At 43.0% G+C, this 21,662-nt stretch overlaps 1 protein-coding gene across 2 annotated transcripts in view; it reads left to right on the top strand.

Moving 5' to 3' along the window:
- Window positions 1-1,580: 1,580 nt before the first annotated feature.
- sfpq (splicing factor proline/glutamine rich (polypyrimidine tract binding protein associated)) overlaps window positions 1,581-21,662 on the top strand; it is a 33,646-nt gene continuing 13,564 nt past the window's right edge. The window contains exons 1-9 of one of the 2 annotated variants that reach the window (XR_006762322.2): window positions 1,581-2,390; window positions 9,303-9,491; window positions 9,605-9,906; window positions 10,016-10,111; window positions 16,915-17,111; window positions 17,205-17,289; window positions 17,368-17,482; window positions 17,563-17,605; window positions 17,793-17,887. Coding sequence is in view for 1 of the 2 variants with exons in the window: in NM_001139868.1 (NP_001133340.1) it covers window positions 1,704-2,390; window positions 9,303-9,491; window positions 9,605-9,906; window positions 10,016-10,111; window positions 16,915-17,111; window positions 17,205-17,289; window positions 17,368-17,482; window positions 17,563-17,605; window positions 17,793-17,887 (1,809 nt within the window). In the remaining variant the exon portion in view is untranslated. 2 annotated transcript variants of the gene reach the window in all.

Genomic DNA, 21,662 nt, shown 5'->3' on the forward strand with positions numbered 1-21,662 from the left:
CACCTTTCGGACTGTGGCATCCTCCAGCGGATGGAATGAGCCGGCGCTCCGCACTCTTTTCCGGAGAGGACTGCGCAAAGAGGTCCAAACGGAGTTGGCATGTCGGGATGACATCCCATCCTTGGACGCACTCAACGCAATGGTCATCCGTCTGGATAACCTTATGCGGGAGCGGCGGTGCCCACCTCGCCACTCACCTCCCTTCATTGGCTGTCCTGAGGCAGAGTCTGAACCCATGGAGGTAGGGGCCACACCTCAGGTGTTGTCTCTACTGCTCCTCTAGTGGACTCCGGTGCCGCAGGGAATTTCATCGACCAGGCCCTTGCCTTCTCCCTGAACATAACTTTGTACCCGCTCTCCTCTCCTTTTCCGTTCCAAACCCTGGATAAGCGACCATTGGGATCCGGCATAATTACACACATCACAGCACCAATCACCTCACCGTGGGACCCATGCACCAGGAAAGCCTTCTCTTCCTCATCATCACCGTACCTGTACACAAAATCATCCTCGGTCTCCCGTGGCTCCAACGTCACAACCCCACCATCTCCTGGTTGAGGATGAGAATCACCGCCTGGAGACCAGGGTGCCAGAGGACCTGCTTTCCCGTACTCTGTGGTTCCACGTAGATGGAGGGTCCTGTGAGTGCCCTCCAGCCCATCAATCTGTCCCCCGTATCGTTAGCCCCGTGCTTTGGGACGTAGGTGTGGACATCCTCCAGGCTCTGGAGAGGGAACCTGCTCCTGCTACCAGCCCTCCAGAACGCATCTACGTCCCCACGGGGTAAGAGATTGGCTGTTTACCTGGGCAGACATTCTTCGCCACTGGACACCCAGGTATCACCCGCACCATCCAATCCCTCTCCGATAAGCACCAGTGGCTCATCTTGGCGCAGGGCGTCGCCACTATGTCAACTCTTGCTCTGTATGTGCCCAAACCAAATCTCCTGGCATGGTCCAGCAGGAAAACTACTGATGGTTTTACCACTGTTATGGTTGTCGTTGACAGATTTTCTAAATCCTGACATTTTATCCCTCTTTCTGGTCTACCTACCGTTCTCCAGGTCGCTGAGGCACTATTCCAGCAGGTCTTCTAGCACTAGGGCCAGCCTCACATCTGGGTACCAGTGAGTGTGATGCCAGTGAGTGTGAGTGTGATGCCAGTGCAAAAACAATTAAGATAAATAAATAATAAAGTGGGTAAGCAGTCTCATGGCTTGGGGGTAGAAGCTGTTCAGGTGCCTTTTGGTCATGGACACATTTTTTAAACCTTAATTTAACTAGGCAATGACGGCCTACCTAACGCTGTCCGGCACCGAGATGCAGTGCCTTAGACTGCTGCGCTACTCGGGAGAACAATATTCAATTTGAATGAGTGTATGAGATTATTAGACTGATAAGGGTTACATGGATCGTTAATGTGAAATGACTATGACTTACATCAAAAAATAGTTTAAAAAAAACACAAAGAAATGCTTGTTTACAAAAAAATCACATCCGGAGATTCCTGATATGTAAATAATTCTGGGCGGAGATACGCATGCGCAAGTGCTATTCCTTTCTAAATCAGGAGATACGTCGACGTTATTGCATCGCCATTTTAGAAAGAAGGAGAGCTGTTCGGAACAATAGCAGTCAGTCAGCTACGTGCGTCAACGTTATAGTACATATTTTTATTTTATCAAGTGATCCTACAACGCAGAAATGTCTCGGGACAGATTTAACCTCAACGTTAGAGGAAATAATCGTGGAGCTGGATTTCAACGCCGGGGAGGTGCTGGTCCGATGCGAGGTGGAATGGGTAACATGAATAATTTCAGACAAAACCAACACCCTTTTCAAAGAGGGCCTCATCCCGGCAACTTTGGAAAACCACCCAACCAGATACCTCAGATAACCCCTCAGAAGCCACCCACACCAACTCTTTCCCAGCCAGGCGCTCAAGCGATTCGGCCACCACCTACTCCTGGCCCTGCGCTAACCATGAAGGGCCCCATACAGCAACAGCAGGCCGCTGCCACAGCAGCTACGGCAGCAGCAGCAACTCCGACGGCCGCCGCAGCAGCAGCAGCAACTCCGACGGCCGCAGCAGCAGCACCTCCGGTGGTCGCACCTCCGGCGGCCGCAGCAACAGCGCCGGCGGCTCAACCAAAAATGCAGTCCCCACCTCCGAAGCCTGTTCCTCCGAAACCCGCACTTTCATCTCCCCCACCAAACCAAATTAAAAAACCCGCTCTCTCATCTCCCCCACCAAACCAGATGAATAGGAACCAGCAAAGACCAGGACCCGGCAACGCCAATGGAAATAAATCTGCACCCGCGAACAAAAAAACTGAACCTCAAACGCAGAAGAACACTTCAAATGAGGCCGAGGAAGCCCACCCTCCCAATGTGAGTCACGACGTTAGCCAGCCATGCTAGCTAACATGCCGTAATTAGTATGTTAGCTACTTACTTAGCTAAAAGACAGGTTATTATATCTAACGTTAGATATGCATATGTATTATGTGAAATAAAAGTGGGCCCGTGGCATTGAGCTAGTTAAGCGTTCCATTCACACGCTGCGGAGTTAGCCTGCTAACGTAACTAGCTAAGCTAGTTGGCTACATGGGAGGCTTGTCGGCCATTTTGTGAGAATCGGGTACATTTCGACAATGTTACTGAAAGCGGATTACTAGCTATGCATCCACACTACGTACCTTAACGTAACGTTTCGAGGAAAGCCACTGTGAAGACACAAATGTCATATTTGTGGTGTCGCGGGGAATAATTTGTTTGCAACAAAATTACACATCAATACATGGCCATTGCTGTTACACATTGAAACACCCGGTGGGAAAAAAACGAAGGCATAAGAAACAAGGCAATGAGACATGAATAGACATTCAGAAACATTACTTAGAATAATTAAAGTTTAACAAGTTTGAGGCATTAATATAGTTGTTGCAGTTCAATAAGGAAAAAACGCTCAAGTTATTTTCCAAGCTCATTTTCATTCGTTAATATATTTGGCCAGGAAAATGATAATGTTAATAAACTAGTTGTAAATTACAAGGATGGGCATAATGCCATTTAATATCATCAAAGGTGAAGATATTTTTTAATATTTACGACCATTCATGACTTTCAAGCCATAGTTTACTCGAATGGTGGCATAAATGCTCTATAGATTCTCAATCAGAATATATATTTTTACCCTTTGTGCTAGAAATCGTTAACAGGGCAGCTTTATCTTTTGGGTAAACCGGACAATTAGGGTGAAGGTAGTCACTTTTGACCAAAGCATGGGTTGTCACTTCCATACCAAAATATTGTATTATGCTCAAATGATTTAATTATATACCAATCGTATCAACATTGTTGCATTTTTGTATTTTTTTTTAATCCAACATGTTCAGGTCATATTTTAAAATAAAATCCAATAAAAATGTATTTGTCACATGCGCCGAATACCATGGGTGTAGTAGACCTTACAGTGAAATGCTTACTTACAAGCCCTTAACCAACAATGCAGTTTTAAGAACAGTAAGTGTAAAGTAAAAAATAAGAAATAGAATTAACAAATAATTAAAGAGCAGCAGTAAAATAACAATAGTGATGCTATAAAATAAGAATTTGTTCTTAACTGACTTGCCTAGTTAAATAAAGGTAAATATACAGGGGTTCCCATACAGTCAATGTGCAGGCACCGGTTAGTCGGGGTAATTGAGGTAATATGTACATGTAGTTAGAGTTAGTGACTTTGCCAAAGTGGGAACAACATTGTAATATGCGTGTTGAGTCCAAGTAAAGGAAGTGGAATTGCTTTGCAAACCTTTTTACATATTTTCTTATTAATATTTTCCTGAAATGTACCAATTAACTCATCAAACGGCAAATTCCCCAATGTTGTCAAACAAATCACATACAAAATGAGTACCCTTGTCAAACCACAAGCCTTTAAAAAGGGGGTTTCTATTAATTTTAATACATCCATTATTCCATATCGCTGTTTCATGGGCGGAAATTGTGCTTGAGTATCATTCTTCCTGAAATAAATTAATTTGCTTGTGAAACTTCAACAATTTCATAGGTAATTTTCGAGGGTCAAGATCACACTTAAATAGGAATTCAAGTCCACGAAATGTATTGATGTATGATCATAGTCTTTCACTAATTGAGGTTTCTGAATGTGTTTATTCCTCCAAATAATACTATCAATGTTAAAAGATTATCAGAAATATTTTTAGTGATAACTGTTAAAAAAAAATTTGGGAATTGTTATGGGGGCAATGTTGACAGTCACAGCAATGAATTGACATGTGATCGCATTTGTTGAGGTTGAGTCAACCCAGAGGCCATAGAAAGTTTATTGATTCTGTCAATAGCCAATGGAATAGCCGCTTTATCCTTTAGTAAAAGGCCAGTGTCATCGTTTATATCTTTGCCAGAAATACGGCTCCCTTTAAAATTCTCAGGGTTGTTAATAAGGCAGTGTAGGCTAGTGGTTAGAGCGTTGGACTAGTAACCGAAAGGTTGTAAGTTCAAAAATCCCTGAGCTGACAAGGTACAAATCTGTCTTTCTGCCCCTGAACAGGATGTTAACCCACTGTTACTAGGCCGTCGTTGATAATAAGAATTTGTTCTTAACTGACTTGCCAAGTTAAATAAAGGTAAAATAAATCAAACCTGTGGCTAAAATAAATAAGAGGGGAGATTGGACAACCCTGTCTTATTACTCATAGCCACTGCACTGTTAGTATCATTCTACATCATCCTTATCACTTTAAAGAAATTCTCCCCGAACCCAAAAGTAGAGTTCTAAATAAAGTTGTGCTCTAAAGTGTCAAAAGCCTGCCAAATGAGTTCTGTTATACTCACAGACACCATTCAAACAGTTTTAGAAACTTTAGGGTGTTTTCTATCCATATATAATAAGTATATGCATATTCTAGTTACTGGGCAGGATTAGTAACCAGATTAAATCGGGTACGTTTTTTATCCAGCCGTGAAAATACTGCCCCCTAGCCCCAACAGGTTAAACTCTTACATCTAGATGTGCCGCTAGCGGAACGCCTCGCCAATATCCAATGATAGAGCGTGGCGCGAATTACAAACACCTCAGAAATCCCAAAACTTCAATTTTTCAAACATATGACTATTTTACACAATTTTAAAGACAAGACTTTCCTTTATCTAACCACATTGTCCGATTTCAAAAAGGCTTTACAACGAAAGCAAAACATTACATTATGTCAGGAGAGTACCCAGCCAGAAATAATCAGACACCCATTTTTCAAGCTAGCATATAATGTCACAAAAACCAAAACCACAGCTAAATGCATCACTAACCTTTGATCTTCATCAGATGACACTCTTAGGACATTGTTATACAATACATGCATGTTTTGTTCAATCAAGTTCATATTTATATCAAAAAACGGCTTTTTACATTAGCATGTGACGTTCAGAACTAGCATACCCCCCGCAAACTTCCGGGGAATTTGCTAACAATTTACTAAATTACTCATGATAAACGTTCACAAAAAGCATAACAATTATTTTAAGAATTATAGATACAGAACTCCTCTATGCACTTTATGTCCGATTTTAAAATAGCTTTTTGGTGAAAGCACATTTTGCAATATTCTAAGTACATAGCCCAGCCATCACGGGCTAGCTATTTAGACACCCGGCAAGTTTAGCACTCACCAATATCAGATTTACTATTATAAAAGTTTGATTACCTTTTGTTGTCTTCGTCAGAATGCACTCCCAGGACTGCTACTTCAATAACAAATGTTGGTTTGGTCCAAAATAATCCATCGTTATATCCGAATAGCGGCGTTTTGTTCGTGCGTCCCAGACACTATCCGACATGGTAAATCAGGGTCGCGCGCATGGCGCAATTCGTGACAAAAAAAATCTAAATATTCCGTTACCGTACTTCGAAGCATGTCAACCGCTGTTTAAAATCCATTTTTATGCCATTTTTCTCGTAAAAAAGCGATAATATTCCGACCGGGAATGTCTATTTAGCTAAACAGAGGAAAGAAAACAAAGCTTTCGGTCGACGCGGGCACGAGCCTGAGTCTCACAGTACTGTAACCAGCCACTACCCAAACGCGCTACTTTTTTTCAGCCAGAGCCTGCAAAGCCACGATTCAGTATTTTGCCGCCTTCTGAGAGCCTATGGCAGCCGTAGGAAGTGTCACGGGACAGCTAAGATCCACACTCTTCAATAAACAGAGACAAGAAGAACGACACGTTGTCAGACAGGCCACTTCCTGCATGAAATCTTCTCAGGTTTTTGCCTGCCATATGAGTTCTGTTATACTCACAGACACCATTCAAACAGTTTTAGAAACTTTAGGGTGTTTTCTATCCCAAGCCAATAATTATATGCATATTCTAGTTACTGGGCAGGAGTAGTAACCAGATTAAATCGGGTACGTTTTTTATCCAGCCGTGAAAATACTGCCCCCTAGCCATAACAGGTTAACAACCCTCCAGACGCGCTTCGATGCCATACAACTCTCCTTCCGTGGCCTCCAACTGCTCTTAAATACAAGTAAAACTAAAACTAAATGCATGCTCTTCAACCGATCGCTGCCCGCCCGTCCAGCATCACTACTCTGGACGGTTCTTACTTAGAATATGTGGACAACTACAAATACCTAGGTGTCTGGTTAGACTGTAAGCTCTTCTTCCAGACTTACATCAAACATCTCCAATCCAAAGTTAAATCTAGAATTGGCTTCCTATTTCGCAACAAAGCATTCTTCACTCATGCTGCCAAACATACCCTCGTAAAACTGACCATCCTACCGATACTCGACTTCGGTGATGTAATTTACAAAATAGCCTCCAATACCTTACGCAATAAACTGGATGCAGTCTATCACAGTGCCATCCGTTTTGTCACCAAAGCCCCATATACTACCCACCACTGCGACCTGTACGCTCTCGTTGGCTGGCCCTCGCTTCGTACTTGTCGCCAAAGCCACTGGCTCCAGGTCATCTACAAGACCCTGCTAGGTAAAGTCCCCCCTTAACTCAGCTCACTGGTCACCATAGCAGCACCCACCTGTAGCACGCGCTCCAGCAGGTATATCTCTCTGGTCACCCCCAAAGCCAATTCCTCCTTTGGCCGCCTCTCCTTCCAGTTCTCCGCTGCCAATGACTGGAACGAACTACAAACATCCCTGAAACTGGAAACACTTATCTCCCTCACTAGCTTTAAGCACCAGCTCTCAGCAGCTCACAGATCACTGCACCTGTACATAGCCCATCTATAATTTAGCCCAAACAACTACCTCTTCCCCTACTGTATTTATTTATTTTGCTCTACTTTGCACTTTCTTCCACAACAAATCTACCATTCCAGTGTTTTACTTGCTATATTGTATTTACTTTGCAACCATGGCCTTTTTTGCCTTTACCTCCGTTATCTTACCTCGTTTGCTCACATTGTATATACACTTATTTTCCTACTGTATTATTGACTGTATGTTTGTTTTATTCCATGTGTAACTCTGTGTTGTATGTGTCGAACTGCTTTGCTTTATCTTGGCCAGGTCGCAATTGTAAATGAGAACTTGTTCTCAACTTGCCTACCTGGTTAAATAAAGGTTAAATAAAAATATTATAACCATAATTATTTACCAATATTTAATGTGACCCTTTATATTCCAAAACAACAGTTATCCAGTGACCCTCCTCACACTTGCTTTCTAAAACTGTACCTTGAAAACGTCCAAGTATTGCCACACCAGCAGAATGAGATGAGCCATGGCTAAGAATGATCTTGTCACCCCATTGTGAAGTCCATCATTTTAAGTCAGCATCTGAGGAATGCAAAAGCGTAAAGAAGTCTTTACAAAACATAGAAATATCCTTGGGTTTTACATTGTTGCGTAAACCTCTGATGTTCAAGGATAAAAAGGAAAGAGAGATGTTGAATGAGGAGAGTATCTGAGAAAGTTGTCTAGAATAAACAGGGACCCTGAATAATATAAAAGTTGCATAAGACCTTCAACATTAACTTGATGAACGGTCACGAACATATAAATGGATAGTTTGTTTTATAACACATCGTTCTATTAACAGTTTACGTCTTCAATTGAATTCTCAAACTTAAAATAAATAACTGAAGTCTAATCAATCCATATGAAAAAAGTGTTTACGGTAGTTCATGTTTACAGAGAGAACTTACCATGGCAAACAATATGGCCCAAAACGATATAAATTCGTAGAGCATCAATCAGTCAGTCACGTAGCTCCACCCTGTGGCCGTCAATGACCGCAAACCCCCCGCGAAAGAAAGCTTTTATTCCCCTGTATCTTGCCTCGTCGACCTGTGGCCGCATCTTTGCATGGGCATCCCTGTCGCGCTTGCTTAAGTCTTCTGCAAAGCGAATGCCTTTTTCCCTACAGATCGGCGGCAGCTTCGCAGCTCTCCGCACCTCGTCTCATGTTCAGTCTCAGCCCCCATTGGCGCTCGTATTGGTCCTGTTCAGCACGGACTGTGCGCAGCTCCTCATTTTCTTTTCAGGGCATCAACTTTATTTTTCAACCGTTTCATGTCCGTAGTGATATCCTTAATGCCTGTTGCATTAAACTGTAGATTTGAAAACGTTTGCAATCAAGAGGGTATTTTTATGAATCCTCTCATCAAAGCAATTCAGCTGAATAGCTTGCGCGTCAAATTTCTTGTTTAAAACCTGGATTGCCGCTATGATTGTTTCATTGGTGATAGGCTGTGGTAGTTGAGTTTGCCTGGCGTCACTTTCTCGTAGTCTCTTGAGCTTGAGGGGTTTCGAAGGGGTTATTTGAAGACTAATTCATCCAACCGTGGTACTGTTTTTTTATGGGGGTGTGTCAAAATTCTCCATATGGTCTACATTATCCTCCTCGGTTACGAAGGCTCCCTCAATTTTTGCTAGCTTCTATCTCCGCTAACGCTACTAGCGAATGCTGATTTCTTGCTAGCTAGTCTTGGCTGAACTTGCTTGAAGTATAACAAAGTGGAAAGTGATGTTCGAAAAACCACCAAATTAATTTAAAGAAAATAAATGTAATTTCAACTGTGTTCGTCAAACTCAAATTAGGGCTTGAATTCAATTAAACGTTTTCAGGACCTCAATTTAATGCGACGGGGTGGGTTGGTAACATGCATAGACTAAACTGATTTTTTTGTTTTGTTTACTGTACTTGTAATTAATGTTAACCATAGTTATGTTCTAGTAACAGAATATCAAGGGCATTTGTCAGGCCAAACATTATAGTATTGGAATCTGAACTGAACGCTGTATCTCTCTGTAGGAGCTGAGAGCGACATTGTCCTCGTTGCGCAGACCTGGCGAGAAGACATACACTCAACGATGCCGCCTTTTCATTGGAAACCTTCCCAACGATATCTCAGATGACACATTCAAGAAGCTGTTTGCGAAGTATGGCGAGCCCAGTGAGATTTTCATCAACAAAAACAAAGGCTTTGGCTTCATACGCCTCGTAAGTGCACTACCCTAGTTAACATAAACATTGTCCTTTTGGTGGTTATAAACATTGTAATTTTTTATCTTGCCTTGTCTAGTTAAAATTAAGACGCATTTCTACCATTCCAGGAATCCCGTGCATTGGCTGAGATAGCTAAAGCTGAGCTGGATGATGTACCCATGAAAGGCAGACCGCTTCGGGTGCGTTTTGCGACTCACTCGGCTGCACTGTCTGTGAAGAACTTATCACCTTTTGTTTCCAATGAGCTACTGGAGGAGGCCTTTTCCCAGTTTGGAGTGGTAGAGAGGGCTGTGGTAATTGTAGATGATCGCGGGCGCTCCACTGGCAAGGGCATTGTCGAATTTGCCTCTAAACCTGCTGCACGAAAGGCCCTGGATCGTTGCAATGATGGAGTCTTCTTGCTCACCACGTAAGTGATTTATATGAATTTGGTACCATTCAGTAGAACATGAAATGCAAATGAAGCTTTCTCCTAAATGCTCACATGCTGTAATTAATTGATACTTTTGATGTCTTAGGTCACCTCGTCCAATCGTTGTTGAGCCCCTTGAACAATACGATGATGAGGATGGTCTACCAGAGAAACTGGCACAGAAGAACCACAACTATCATAAGTAACCCTCACCTCATATAACTAAATAGCCTTAACTCAATAGCATATGGCTTTTTGTGTTATTACCCCACCCACAGCATTCCTTTGCGACGTTCATATTGAGGTATTTATTTTTCACATAAAAAAGATAAATGTATTTAACCTTTATTTCACTAGCAAGTCAGTTAAGAATAAATTCTTATTTACAATGGAACAATGGGTAAACTGCCTTGTTCAGGGGCAGAATGGCAGATTTTTACCTTGTGACCTCGGGATTCGATCTAGCAACCTTTCGGTTACTGGCTCAACGCTCTAACCACTGGGCTAATTTCTCTTCCATCTCCACACAATACCCCATAATGACAAAGCGAAAACGGGTTTAGACATTTTTGCTTATGTATTAAAAATAAAGATGCCTTATTTACATAAGTATTCAGACCCTTTGCTATGAGACTCGGATCAAACTGGTATTGAGTCAGTGTGCGGGGATACAGGCTAGTTGAGGTAGTCTGTATATGTAGGTGGTAGTGAACTGACTATGCATAGGTAACAAACAAGCAGCAGTGTACAAAGGGGGGGTGGGGTCGTCAATGTAAATTGTCCGGTGGTGATTTTATGAATTGTTCAGCAGTCTTAAGGCTTGGAGGTAGAAGCTGTTGAGGTGCCTTTTTGTCCTAGACTTTGCGCTCCAGTACCGCTTGCTGTGCGGTAGCAGAGAAAAGTCTATGACTTGGGTGACTGGAGTCTCTGACATTTTTATGGGCTTTCCTCTGACATAGCCTATTGTATAGGTCCTGGATGGCAGGAAGTTTGGCCACAGTGATGTACTGGGCTTTACACACTACCCTCTAGCGCCTTACGGTCAGATGCCGAGCAGTTGCCATACCAAGCGGTGATGCAACCGGTCAGGATGCTCTTGATGGTGCAGCTGTAGAACCTTTTGAGGATCTGGGGACCCATGCCAAATCCTTTCAGTCTCCCCAGGGGGGAAAGGTTTTGTCGTGCCCGCTTCACAACTGTCTTTATGTTTGGACTATGATAGTTCGTTGGTGATGTGGACACCAAGGAACTTTAAACTCTCGACCCGCTCCATTACAGCCCCGTCGATTTTAATGGGGGGCCTTTTCGGCCCGCCTTTTTCTGGAGTCCACGATCAGCTCCTTTGTCTTGCTCAAATTGAGGGAGAGGTTGCTGTCCTGGCACCACACTGCCAGTTCTGACCTCCTCCCTATAGGCCGTCTCATCGTTGTCGGTGATCAGGCCTACCGCTGTTGTGTTGTCAGTAAACTTAATGATGACGTTGGAGTCGTGTTTGGCCATGCGGTCGTGGGCGAACAGGGAATACAGGAGGGTAGTAAGTACACACCCCTGAGGGGTAGAGGTCGACCGACTAATCAGAATGGCCGATTTAATTAGGGCCTATTTCAAGTTTTCATAACAATCGGTAATCAGCATTTTTGGACACCGATTATGGCTGATTACATTGCACTCCACGAGGAGACTGCGTGGCAGGCTGACTACCTGTTATGCGAGTGCAGCAAGGAGCCAAGGTAAGTTGCTAGCTAGCATTAAACGTATCTTATAAAAAAACTATCAATCTTATTAACATAATCACAAGTTAACTACACATGGTTGATATTACTAGTTTATCTAGCTTGTCCTGCATTGCATATAATCGATGCGGTGCCTGTTAATTTATCATTGAATCATAGCCTACTTCGCCAAACGGGTGATTTAACAAGCACATTTGTGAAAAAAGCACTGTCATTGCACCAATGTGTACCTAACCATAAACATCTCCTTTCTTAAAATCAATACACAAGTATATATTTTTAAACCTGGATATTTAGTTAAAAGAAATTCATGTTACCAGGAAATATTAAACTAGGGAAATTGTGTCACTTCTCTTGTGTTCATTGCACGCAGAGTCGGGGTATATGCAACAGTTTGGACCGCCTGGCTCGTTGCGAACTAATTTGCCAGAATTTTACGTAATTATGACATTGGAGGTTGCGCAATGTAACAAGAATATTTAGACTTATGGATGCCACCCGTTAGATAAAATACGGAACCGTTCCGTATTTCACTGAAAGAAGAAACGTTTTATTTTCAAAATGGTAGTTTCCGGATTTGACCATATTAATGACCTACGGCTCGTATTTCTGTGTGTTATTATGTTATAATTAAGTCTATGATTTGATAGAGCAGTCTGACTGAGCGGTGGTAGACAGCAGCAGGCTCGTAAGCATTCATTCAAACAGCACTGTCGTGCGTTTGCCAGCAGCTCTTTGCGATGCTTCAAGCATTGCTCTGTTTATGACTTCAAGCCTATCAACTCCCGAGATTAGGCTGGTGTAACCGATGTGAAATGGTTAGCGGAGTGCGTGCTAATAGCATTTCAAACGTCACTCAATCTGAGACTTGGAGTAGTTGTTCCCCTTGCTCTGCAAGGGCCGCAGCTTTTTTGGAGCGATGGGCAACGATGCTTCGAGGGTGGCTGTTGTCGGTGTGTTCCTGGTTCGAGCCCAGGTAGGAGCGAGGAGAGGGACGGAAGCTATACTGTTATACTGGCAATACTAAAGTGCCTATAAGAACATCCAATAGTCAAAGGTATATGAAATGCAAATGGTATAGAGAAATAGTCGTATAATCCTTATAATAACCTCAACCTAAAACTTCTTACCTGGGAATATTTAAGACTCATGTTAAAAAGAACCACCAGCTTTCATATGTTCTCATGTTCTGAGCAAGGAACTTAAACGTTAGCTTTCTTACATGGCACATATTGCACTTTTACTTCTCCAACACTTTGTTTTTGCATTATTTAAACCAAATTGAACATGTTTCATTATTTATTTGAGGCTAAATTGATTTTATTGATGTATTATTAGTTAAAATAAGTGTTCATTCAGTATTGTTGTAATTGTCATTATTACAAATAAATAAATAAAAAAACGGCCGATTTATCGGTATCGTTTTTTTGGGGGGGGGGGTCCTCCAATAATCGGTATCTGCGTTGAAAAATCATAATCGGTCGACCTTGCCTACTCTTACCACCTGGGGGTTGCCTGTCAGGAAGTCCAGGACCTAGTTGCAGAGGGAGGTGTTTAATCCCAGAGTCCTTAGCTTAGTGCCCACAAAGCTCATCACTATGGTGTTGAACGCTGAGCTGTAGTCAATGAACAGCATTCTCACATAGGTGTTCCTTTTGTCCAGGTGGGAAAGGGCAGTGTTGAATGCGATAGAGATTGCGTCATCTGTTGGGGCGGTATGTGAATTGGAGTTGGTCTAGGGTGTCTGGGAGGATGCTGTTGATGTGAGCCATGACCAGCCTTTCAAAGCACTTCATGGCTACCAATGTGAGTGCCACAGGGCGGTAATCATTTAGGCAGGTTACCTTCGCTTCCTTGGTCACAGGGACTATGGTGGTCTTCTTGAAACATGTAGGTATTACAGACTCGGTCAGGGAGAGGTTGAAAATGTCAGTGAAGACACTTGACAGTTGGTCCGCGCATGCTTTGAGTACACGTCCTAGTAATCCGTCTGGCCCATCTGCTTTGAATGGTGACCTGTTTAAAGGTTTTGTTCACACCGCCGACATCACACAATCATCCAGAACAATTGGTGCTCTCGTGCATGCTTCAGTGTTGCTTGCCTCGAAGCGAGCATAAAAGGCATTTACCTTGTCTGGTAGGCTCGAGTCACTGGGCAGCTCGCGTCTGGGTTTCCCTTTGTAGTCTGAAATAGTTTTAACGCCCTACCACATCCGATGAGCATCAGAGCCGGTGTAGTATGATTCAATCTTAATCCTGTATTGATGCTTTGCTTGTTTTATGGTTTGTCTGAGGGCATAGCGGGATTACTTTTAAGCGTCCGGATTAGTCTCCCGCTCCTTGAAAGCGTCAGCTCTACCCTTAAGCTCGATGCAGATGTTGCCTGTAATCTATGGCCTCTGGTTGGGATATGTACATACAGTCACTGTGGGGACGACGTCATCAATGCACTTATTGATGAAGCCAGTGACTGATGTGGTGTACTCCTCAATGCTATTGAATGAATCCCGGAACATATTCCAGTCTGTGCTAGCAAAACAGTCCTGTGGTGTAGCATCCGCGTCATCTGTCCACTTCCGTATTGAGGAAGTCATTGGTACTTTCTGCTTTAGTTTTTGCTTGTAAGCAGGAATCAGGAGGATGTAATTATAGTCAGATTTGCCAAATGTCGCGCGGGGGAGAGCTTTGTATGCATCTCTGTGTGTTGAGTAAAGGTGGTCTAGGATATTTTTTTTCTTCCCTGGTTGCACAAAATTTGGTGAAACTGATTTAACTTTGCCTGCATTAAAGTCCCTGGCCACTAGGAGCACCGCTTCTGGGTCAGCATTTTCTTCTTTGCTAATGGCCTTACAGCTTCTACTGTTGTGCCGGTGCATAGAAAATCCCGCTAGCTCTATTGTCCATATCTTTGTTCAGCCACGTCTCGGTGAAACGTAAAGTTCGTTTTTAATGTCCAGTTGGTAGGATAATCTTAATCGTAGGTCACCAATTTTATTTTCCAATGATTGCACGTTAGCAATCATTTGAATTGAAATTGGGCTCCGGTGCATCCTGTTTCTTGATGTTTCCACAACTTGATTGGAGTCCACCTGTGGTAAATTAAATTGACTGGACATGAATGAATGAAAGGCACACGCTTGTCTAAGGTCCCACAGTTGACAGTGCATGTCAGAGCCAAAACATGCCATGAGGTTGAAGGAATTGTCTGTAGAGCTCCGAGACAGGATTGTGTCTGCAGCATTGAAGGTCCCCAAGAACACAGTGGCCTCCATCATTCTTAAGTGGAAGAAGTTTGGAACCACCAAGACTCTTCCTAGAACTGGCTGCACGGCCGAACTGAGCTATTGGGTGAGGAGGGCCTTCGTCAGGGAGGTGACCAAGAACCCGATGGTCACTGACACAGCCCCAGAGTTCCTCTGTGGAGATGGGAGAACCTTCGAGAAGGACAAGCATTTCTGCAGCATTCCACCAATCAGGCTTTTATGGTAGTGGCCAGACGTAAGCCACTCCTCACTAAAAGGCACATGACTGTCTGCTTGGAGTTTGCCAAAAGGCAGCTAAAAGACTGACTATGAGAAACAAGATCTGGTATGATTAAACCAAGATTGAACGCTTAGGCCTAAATGACAAGCGTCACTTCAGGAGGAAACCTGGCACTATCCCTACGGTGAAGCACGGTGGTTGCAGCATCATGCTGTGGGGATGTTTTTCAGGGACTAGGAGACTAGTCAGGATTGAGGCAAAGATGAATGGAGCAAAGTACAGAGGTGTCCTTGATGAAAACCCCCTCCAGAGCACTCAGGACCTCCGACTGGGGTGACGGTTCGTCTTCCAACAGGACAATGACCGTAAGCACACAGCCAAGATGATGCGGGAGTGGCTTCGGGACAAGTCTCTGAATGTCCTTGAGTGGCCCAGCCAGAGCCCGGACTTGAACCCGATCGAACATCTCTGGACAGACCTGAAGATAGCTGTGCGGCGACGCTCCCCATCCAACCTGACAGATCTTGAGAGGATCTGCAGAGAACTGTGGTGTGCCAAGCTTGTAACGTCATACCCAACGAAGACTCAAGGCTGTAAGCGCTGCCAGGGGTGCTTCAACAAAGTACTGAGTAAAGGGTCTGAATACTTCTGTAACTGTGATATAATTTTTTTTTACTTGCTAAAATTTCTTAATACATTTTAAAATAAGGCTGTAATGTAACAAAGTGGAAAAGTGAAGGTGTCTGAATACTTTACGAATGCAATGTATATTATGGACACGTCTTCCAATGATCTTCTGTGTAGAAAAAAACCCTTACCTTCAATTAACTCTTTTGTAGTTTGTGAGCGCCATAGAGCAAAACATGCTCATAAAAGAGTGTCTGCTTTTCTTTCATAGATGGCTTTTAAGTTTGTATAAAAGACCTGGCCCGGGCCTCTTCAGGATCCTCCCTTATTTCACAAACACCTCTCTAGCTCAGCCCCCCTGTTAACCATGCATGGCCACTATCAATGGATTCAGAAGAAATGGACGAATCCAATGGTACAACCCAAAAGTCTGTAGCTCAAACACACAATGTTTAAATGGGGTTAGAAGTCAAAACACGCCTCCCGAGTGGCGCAGCAGTCTAAAACACTGCATCCCAGTGCTTGAGGCGTCACTACAGATCCAGGCTCAAAGCCGGGCTGTGTTGCAGCCGGCTCTCGACCGGGAGACCCATGAGGCGGCGCACAATTGGCCCAGCGTCATCCGAGTTAGGGGAGGGTTTGGCCGGCCGGGATGTCCTTGTCCCATCGCTGTAGCGACTCCTGTGGCGGGCTGGGCGCATGCACGCTGACACGGTTGCCAGATGCACAGCGTTTCCTCCGACACATTGATGCGGCTGGCTTCCAGGTTAATAAGCGAGCAGTGTCTAGAAGCAGTGCTGTTTGGCAGGGTTGTGTTTTGGAGGACGCATGGCTCTCTACCTTCGCCTCACCCGAGTCTGTACGGGAGTTGCAGCAACGGGACTAGACTGTAAGTGCCAATTGGATATCACGAAATTGGGGAGGGAAAGGGATAAAAAGCACCCACCCCAAAAAAGTCCAAACGTGCCTCCAGTACAGTGTGGACTCATTGGGGTAAAGTCACTGAGGGGTGTTTACCAGAGGTCGGGGGTTGGGTTAGCAGATACCACAGTTGTTAAAAACCCATTGTGGTTGATTTTTCAGAAAATGATTACCCCCTCTTAAGTACTGCTTTTTGTTGTATGTCTTGGTTACAAGTTGGTTTCTATTCGAACACCTGCAGGGAGCGGGAGGAGCCACCCAGGTTTGCCCGTCCTGGCACGTTTGAGTTTGAATACTCTAAGCGTTGGAAGTCCCTGGACGACATGGAGAAGCAGCAGCGCCAGCAAGTGGAGAAGAACATCCGCGAAGCCCGCGAGAAACTGGAGGGCGAGATGGACGATGCTTTCCATGTGCACCAGGCCAACATGATCCGCCAAGGCAAGCTTAACTGGACAGAGACAACCACTTCTCAAAATGGAAGGCTAGTTAGATGTTGCAGTGTCTTACATGTATGTTCGTACACTGTTTTAGATCTGCTGAGGCGTGAGGAGGAGCTACGACGCATGGAGGAGATGCACAGTGCAGAGATGCAGAAGAGGAAAGAGATGCAGCTCAGGTATTGAAACTTGTTTGAATAACTGTTTAACACACAATTTATTGGAGTGTTACTAAAACGTGGCAGTGTGCTTTACAGGCAGGAGGAGGAACGTCGCATACGTGAGGAGGAGACGCTCCGCCAGAGGGAGATTGAGGAGCAAATCCGGCGCAAGCGGGAGGAGGCCTACAGAAGTGGGAACTTCATGGACAATGTAAGCTGAGCAGAGTACCATATCACCATTCAGACCTTGACATTTGCATTTGAGGTGTTCTTACGGTTTTGATTTCACAGAGGGATATGAGAATGACTCAGGGTGGTGCCATGGGCATGGCTGGTGAGTTGTGAATCTTTATATTTTTAATGATTTTGTAAAAAAAATAAAAAAAAAAAAAAAAGTTATTTTCAGCTTGTTTTGAAATTAGAGTAAGAAGTTTGAGACTGCTTTATAAACATATATGACAACATTGCCCCCTAAGGGCTGCCGTGACTCATTGTAATGTTTGACATGTTGTCCCTACTAGACAATCAATTTGGCTCACCCAACCAGAAGTTCCCCATGGGACTCCAAGGCATGGGGGGACCCAGTCCTGGGGGAGCCATGATGCCCAACGAAATGGTAATGTATTCCAAATGGAGTAGAAGACTATTAGGGCACAGTTGGGGGTGGGTTCATTCACTGGTTGCTGTAGTTGTCATCTGGGAGAGTGAAGTGGATGGTTTTTCTCCGGTCGGCCCAGGTTCGAAGCTTGTGTGCTGACGATGTAGGCGTCTGTACCATGTCGAGATTAAATTTGTGCGTAGCAGTTTTCAGCAACAGCATGTCCCGTCAGTTCCTCCACTCTTACAGCCTGTTTTTCAGCTGAAAATAATCAACCTGTACTAAACCCAGTGAATTGCTTTCTTAAAGCTCCTACTTTGTGTAATAGACATATTGCAAGCCCTGTCTTGTGTGAGCCAGACAGGCACATTTTCTTGGCAAGTGGAAAGATGTCACCTGGCAGCGTTTTTATTTGGTGGAAAACCTTTTTAGTTGAAACACTTTCCCATACTGTCATTGAACTTCAAGCGATCACATGAAATAGTGTAGATGGTGTCTCGGTGTAACCTGGAAGTATTTTTCGGGGCTTCAGTGTGAAAAGTGAACTTCCTGCGATGTTCTCTTGTGGCGTGGCGGCAGTTTTAACATTTTCCCAGCCACCACCTTGTCCAAGCAATTCAAATGAGGGGTTTTAGTGCAGGTTGCTTTTTGAAGCAAACATGTCTCTTGACATAACATTAAGCTAATGAGTAAGCTCTTTTAGTGCAACTTGATTAACACAATAGGAATAACTGATGGTGACAGGCATTGCCCTGGGACTGCTTGCTGGATACCTGTACTATTTGTACCCTGTGGGTGAAATAATGCCCAGAATGTGATTAAGGCATCCACATTAGGCCTATGGCAGGCAGGTGTATTAATGTCCTTTTGTGTTATAGGTTACATACAATTAGTAAGTTGACCAGTTAGATGTCTGGTTGGTAACTTAGAAATTGTCTGACGCAAAGCTGTTCAAGTCCATTAAAATGGATATAGCTTGTGCTTTGTATAAGTTGTTATACTGTCAAGGATATATCAATTAATGTAATGGAACACAGCCATTTTGACATGGCAAACGATCTGACAGAAAAACAACACAGCTGGTTGGCTGTTTTCGCAATGGGTGAGCAGTTATTGGTATTCAATACTGGATTGTACAGTTTGACAACGTATCTGGTGTATTTCTAAATGATAGCACCACGTCCGTTTTTTTCTGTTCTTCACTGCAAGCAATGCAGTATGAACCCAACTTTTAGTGCAGTGATCGCAGAGATCCTCTTACCCAGAATGTAAGATGGCTAGTAGACATGTTACTGGCTAGACATGTTACTGGCTAGACTAGCTGGTCTTGCCGCGACACACATGGAAGCTATGACAAATCAGGATCCATTTAGTCAAGTTCACAGTAGAACTACCATTAATCGGCCAAGTATTTATTCGTTTGAACAAAAGGGCTGATACGGCTACGCCTACCTTACCTAAGCCTGCCTTTTTTAGGCAAATTGTGTCCAAATAGAATGAACAATTAATACATACTTTTTACACCATGTGCCTAGGTCAACATACCTGTAAGTGATAACTCATTTTGAGTTTGGGCATTTTAAATTGTATAACTTGGCTTAATTCAAACAAGTGTTCTGAAAATGGGGGGGGGGGGGGGCTCTGTCTGCAAATTTGTAGAACACCTTAAAGGAGAATTTTCCTATTTCTAAAGTCAATCTCTATTTTTGATTTAAATGGAATGTTCTAGAAGGGTCCAGACAACTTTTTTTATTTTGTACATTTTGGCTTGTTTTTGACACTTACCCAAGCTGCGATAACACTTCTTGATTGCTTGTTGTGCCATATCGGGTCACAGAAAAGATGGTAACAAAAGTACTCATGTATTTTAAGAAATGGACATGCTCTCAGTGTAGTTGTATAGGTCTTCAGATGTACACATGAAATTGTGTTATTCTGATTTTTTTTTAACATTATAATCAAGGGTTGGAATCGGTTCAGGGAACAGAACCGAAAACCAGAAAATTGAAGAATTTCAGGGAACAGACTGCAAACTGGAACCAGAAGTGATCTATGCTGTTCTGGAACAGAACCGTTATTCTAAAAGCATGGGAACTGGTTAATAATGTAATTTTACGTTCTGGGCATTTTTTCCCCCGTCCCACAATAATTAGAACAAAGCTCCTATGCAAAGCCTTTATTGAAACTTATTCCAGCATCTGCCTGCCAGCTGGAAATCTGTGCGTGTGTTGTCCTTCTCCTCTGAAGAATAGGTTAGATACTGTAGCCTACTGATGATGTCAAAAGCATGATTTGGAAATTAGGGAGATGTTTAAAAGAATGGATTCGCTTTTTCAATGCTAGTTAACCTCTATGGGCTAGGTGGGACGCTAGCGTGCCACCCGTGGTGCACTCCATCAACAGCAGGTGCATTTCAAGAGCGGCAAATTTGAATCCAAATAAATGTCAAAATTCAAATTTTTCAAACATACAACTATTTTACACCCTTTGAAAGATAAACATCTCCTTAATCTAACCACGTTTTACGATTTCAAAAAGGTTTTACGGCGAAAGCATAAATTTAGAGTATGTTAGGACAGTACATTTACAAGAGTTGTGTGTAATGTTTTGTCAAGTCAAAGACAGGGTCACCAAAACCATAAAACCAGCTAAAATGATGCACTAACCTTTTACAATCTCCATCAGATGACACTCCTAGGACATTATGTTAGACAATGCATGCATTTTTAGTTCTATCAAGTTCATATTTATATCCAAAAACAGCGTTTTACTATGGCATTGATGTTGAGGAAATCGTTTCCCTCCAATAACCGGCAGTCAAGTCAGCGTCACAAATTAAATAATTAAAATTAGAAAACATTGGTAAAATATTATATTGTCATTTAAAGAATTATAGATTTACATCTCTTGAACGCAATCAACTTGCCAGATTTAAAAATAACCTTACTGGGAAATCACACTTTGCAATAATCTGAGCACTGCGCCCAGAAAAATACGCGTTGCGATACAGACTAGACGTCATGTTGGGGAGATCTAAAATCGAAAATACTATGTAAATAATCCATTACCTTTGATTCTCTTCATCAGATGTCACTTCCAGGTATCACAGGTCCATAACGAATGTAGTTTTGTTCAAAAAAGCTCATCATTTATGTCCAAAAATCTCCGTCTTGTTAGCACATGATCTAAGCCAGCCGGACTTCTCGTCATGAACGAGGGGAAAAAATATATTTACGTTCGTTCAAACATGTCAAACGTTGTATAGCATAAATCATTAGGGCCTTTTTTAACCAGAACATGAATAATATTCAAGGTGGACGAATGCATACTCTTTTATAACGTATTGGAACGAGGGTACCCAACATGAACTCGCGCGCCAGGTGTCTAATGGGACATCATCGTTCCATGGCTCTTGTTCGGTCAGATCTCCCTCCAGAAGACTCAAAACACTTTGTAAAGGCTGGTGACATCTAGTGGAAGCAATAGGAAGTGCCAAAATATTCCTCAGCCCCTGTGTTTTTCAATGGGATAGGTTTAAAGGTAATACAACACATCAGGTATCCACTTCCTGTCAGAAAATGTCTCAGGGTTTTGCCTGCCAAATGAGTTCTGTTATACTCACAGACACCATTCAAACAGTTTTAGAAACGTTAGAGTGTTTTCTATCCATATATAATAAGTATATGCATATTCTAGTTACTGGGTAGGATTAGTAACCAGATTAAATCGGGTACATTTTTTTATCCAGACGTGCAAATGCTGCCCCCTAGCCCTAACAGGTTAAGTTCGGTAC

The sequence above is a fragment of the Salmo salar genome, chromosome 27, assembly GCF_965601325.2.
Source record: "Salmo salar chromosome 27, fSalSal1, whole genome shotgun sequence".
Taxonomy (NCBI): Eukaryota; Metazoa; Chordata; class Actinopteri; order Salmoniformes; family Salmonidae; genus Salmo; species Salmo salar.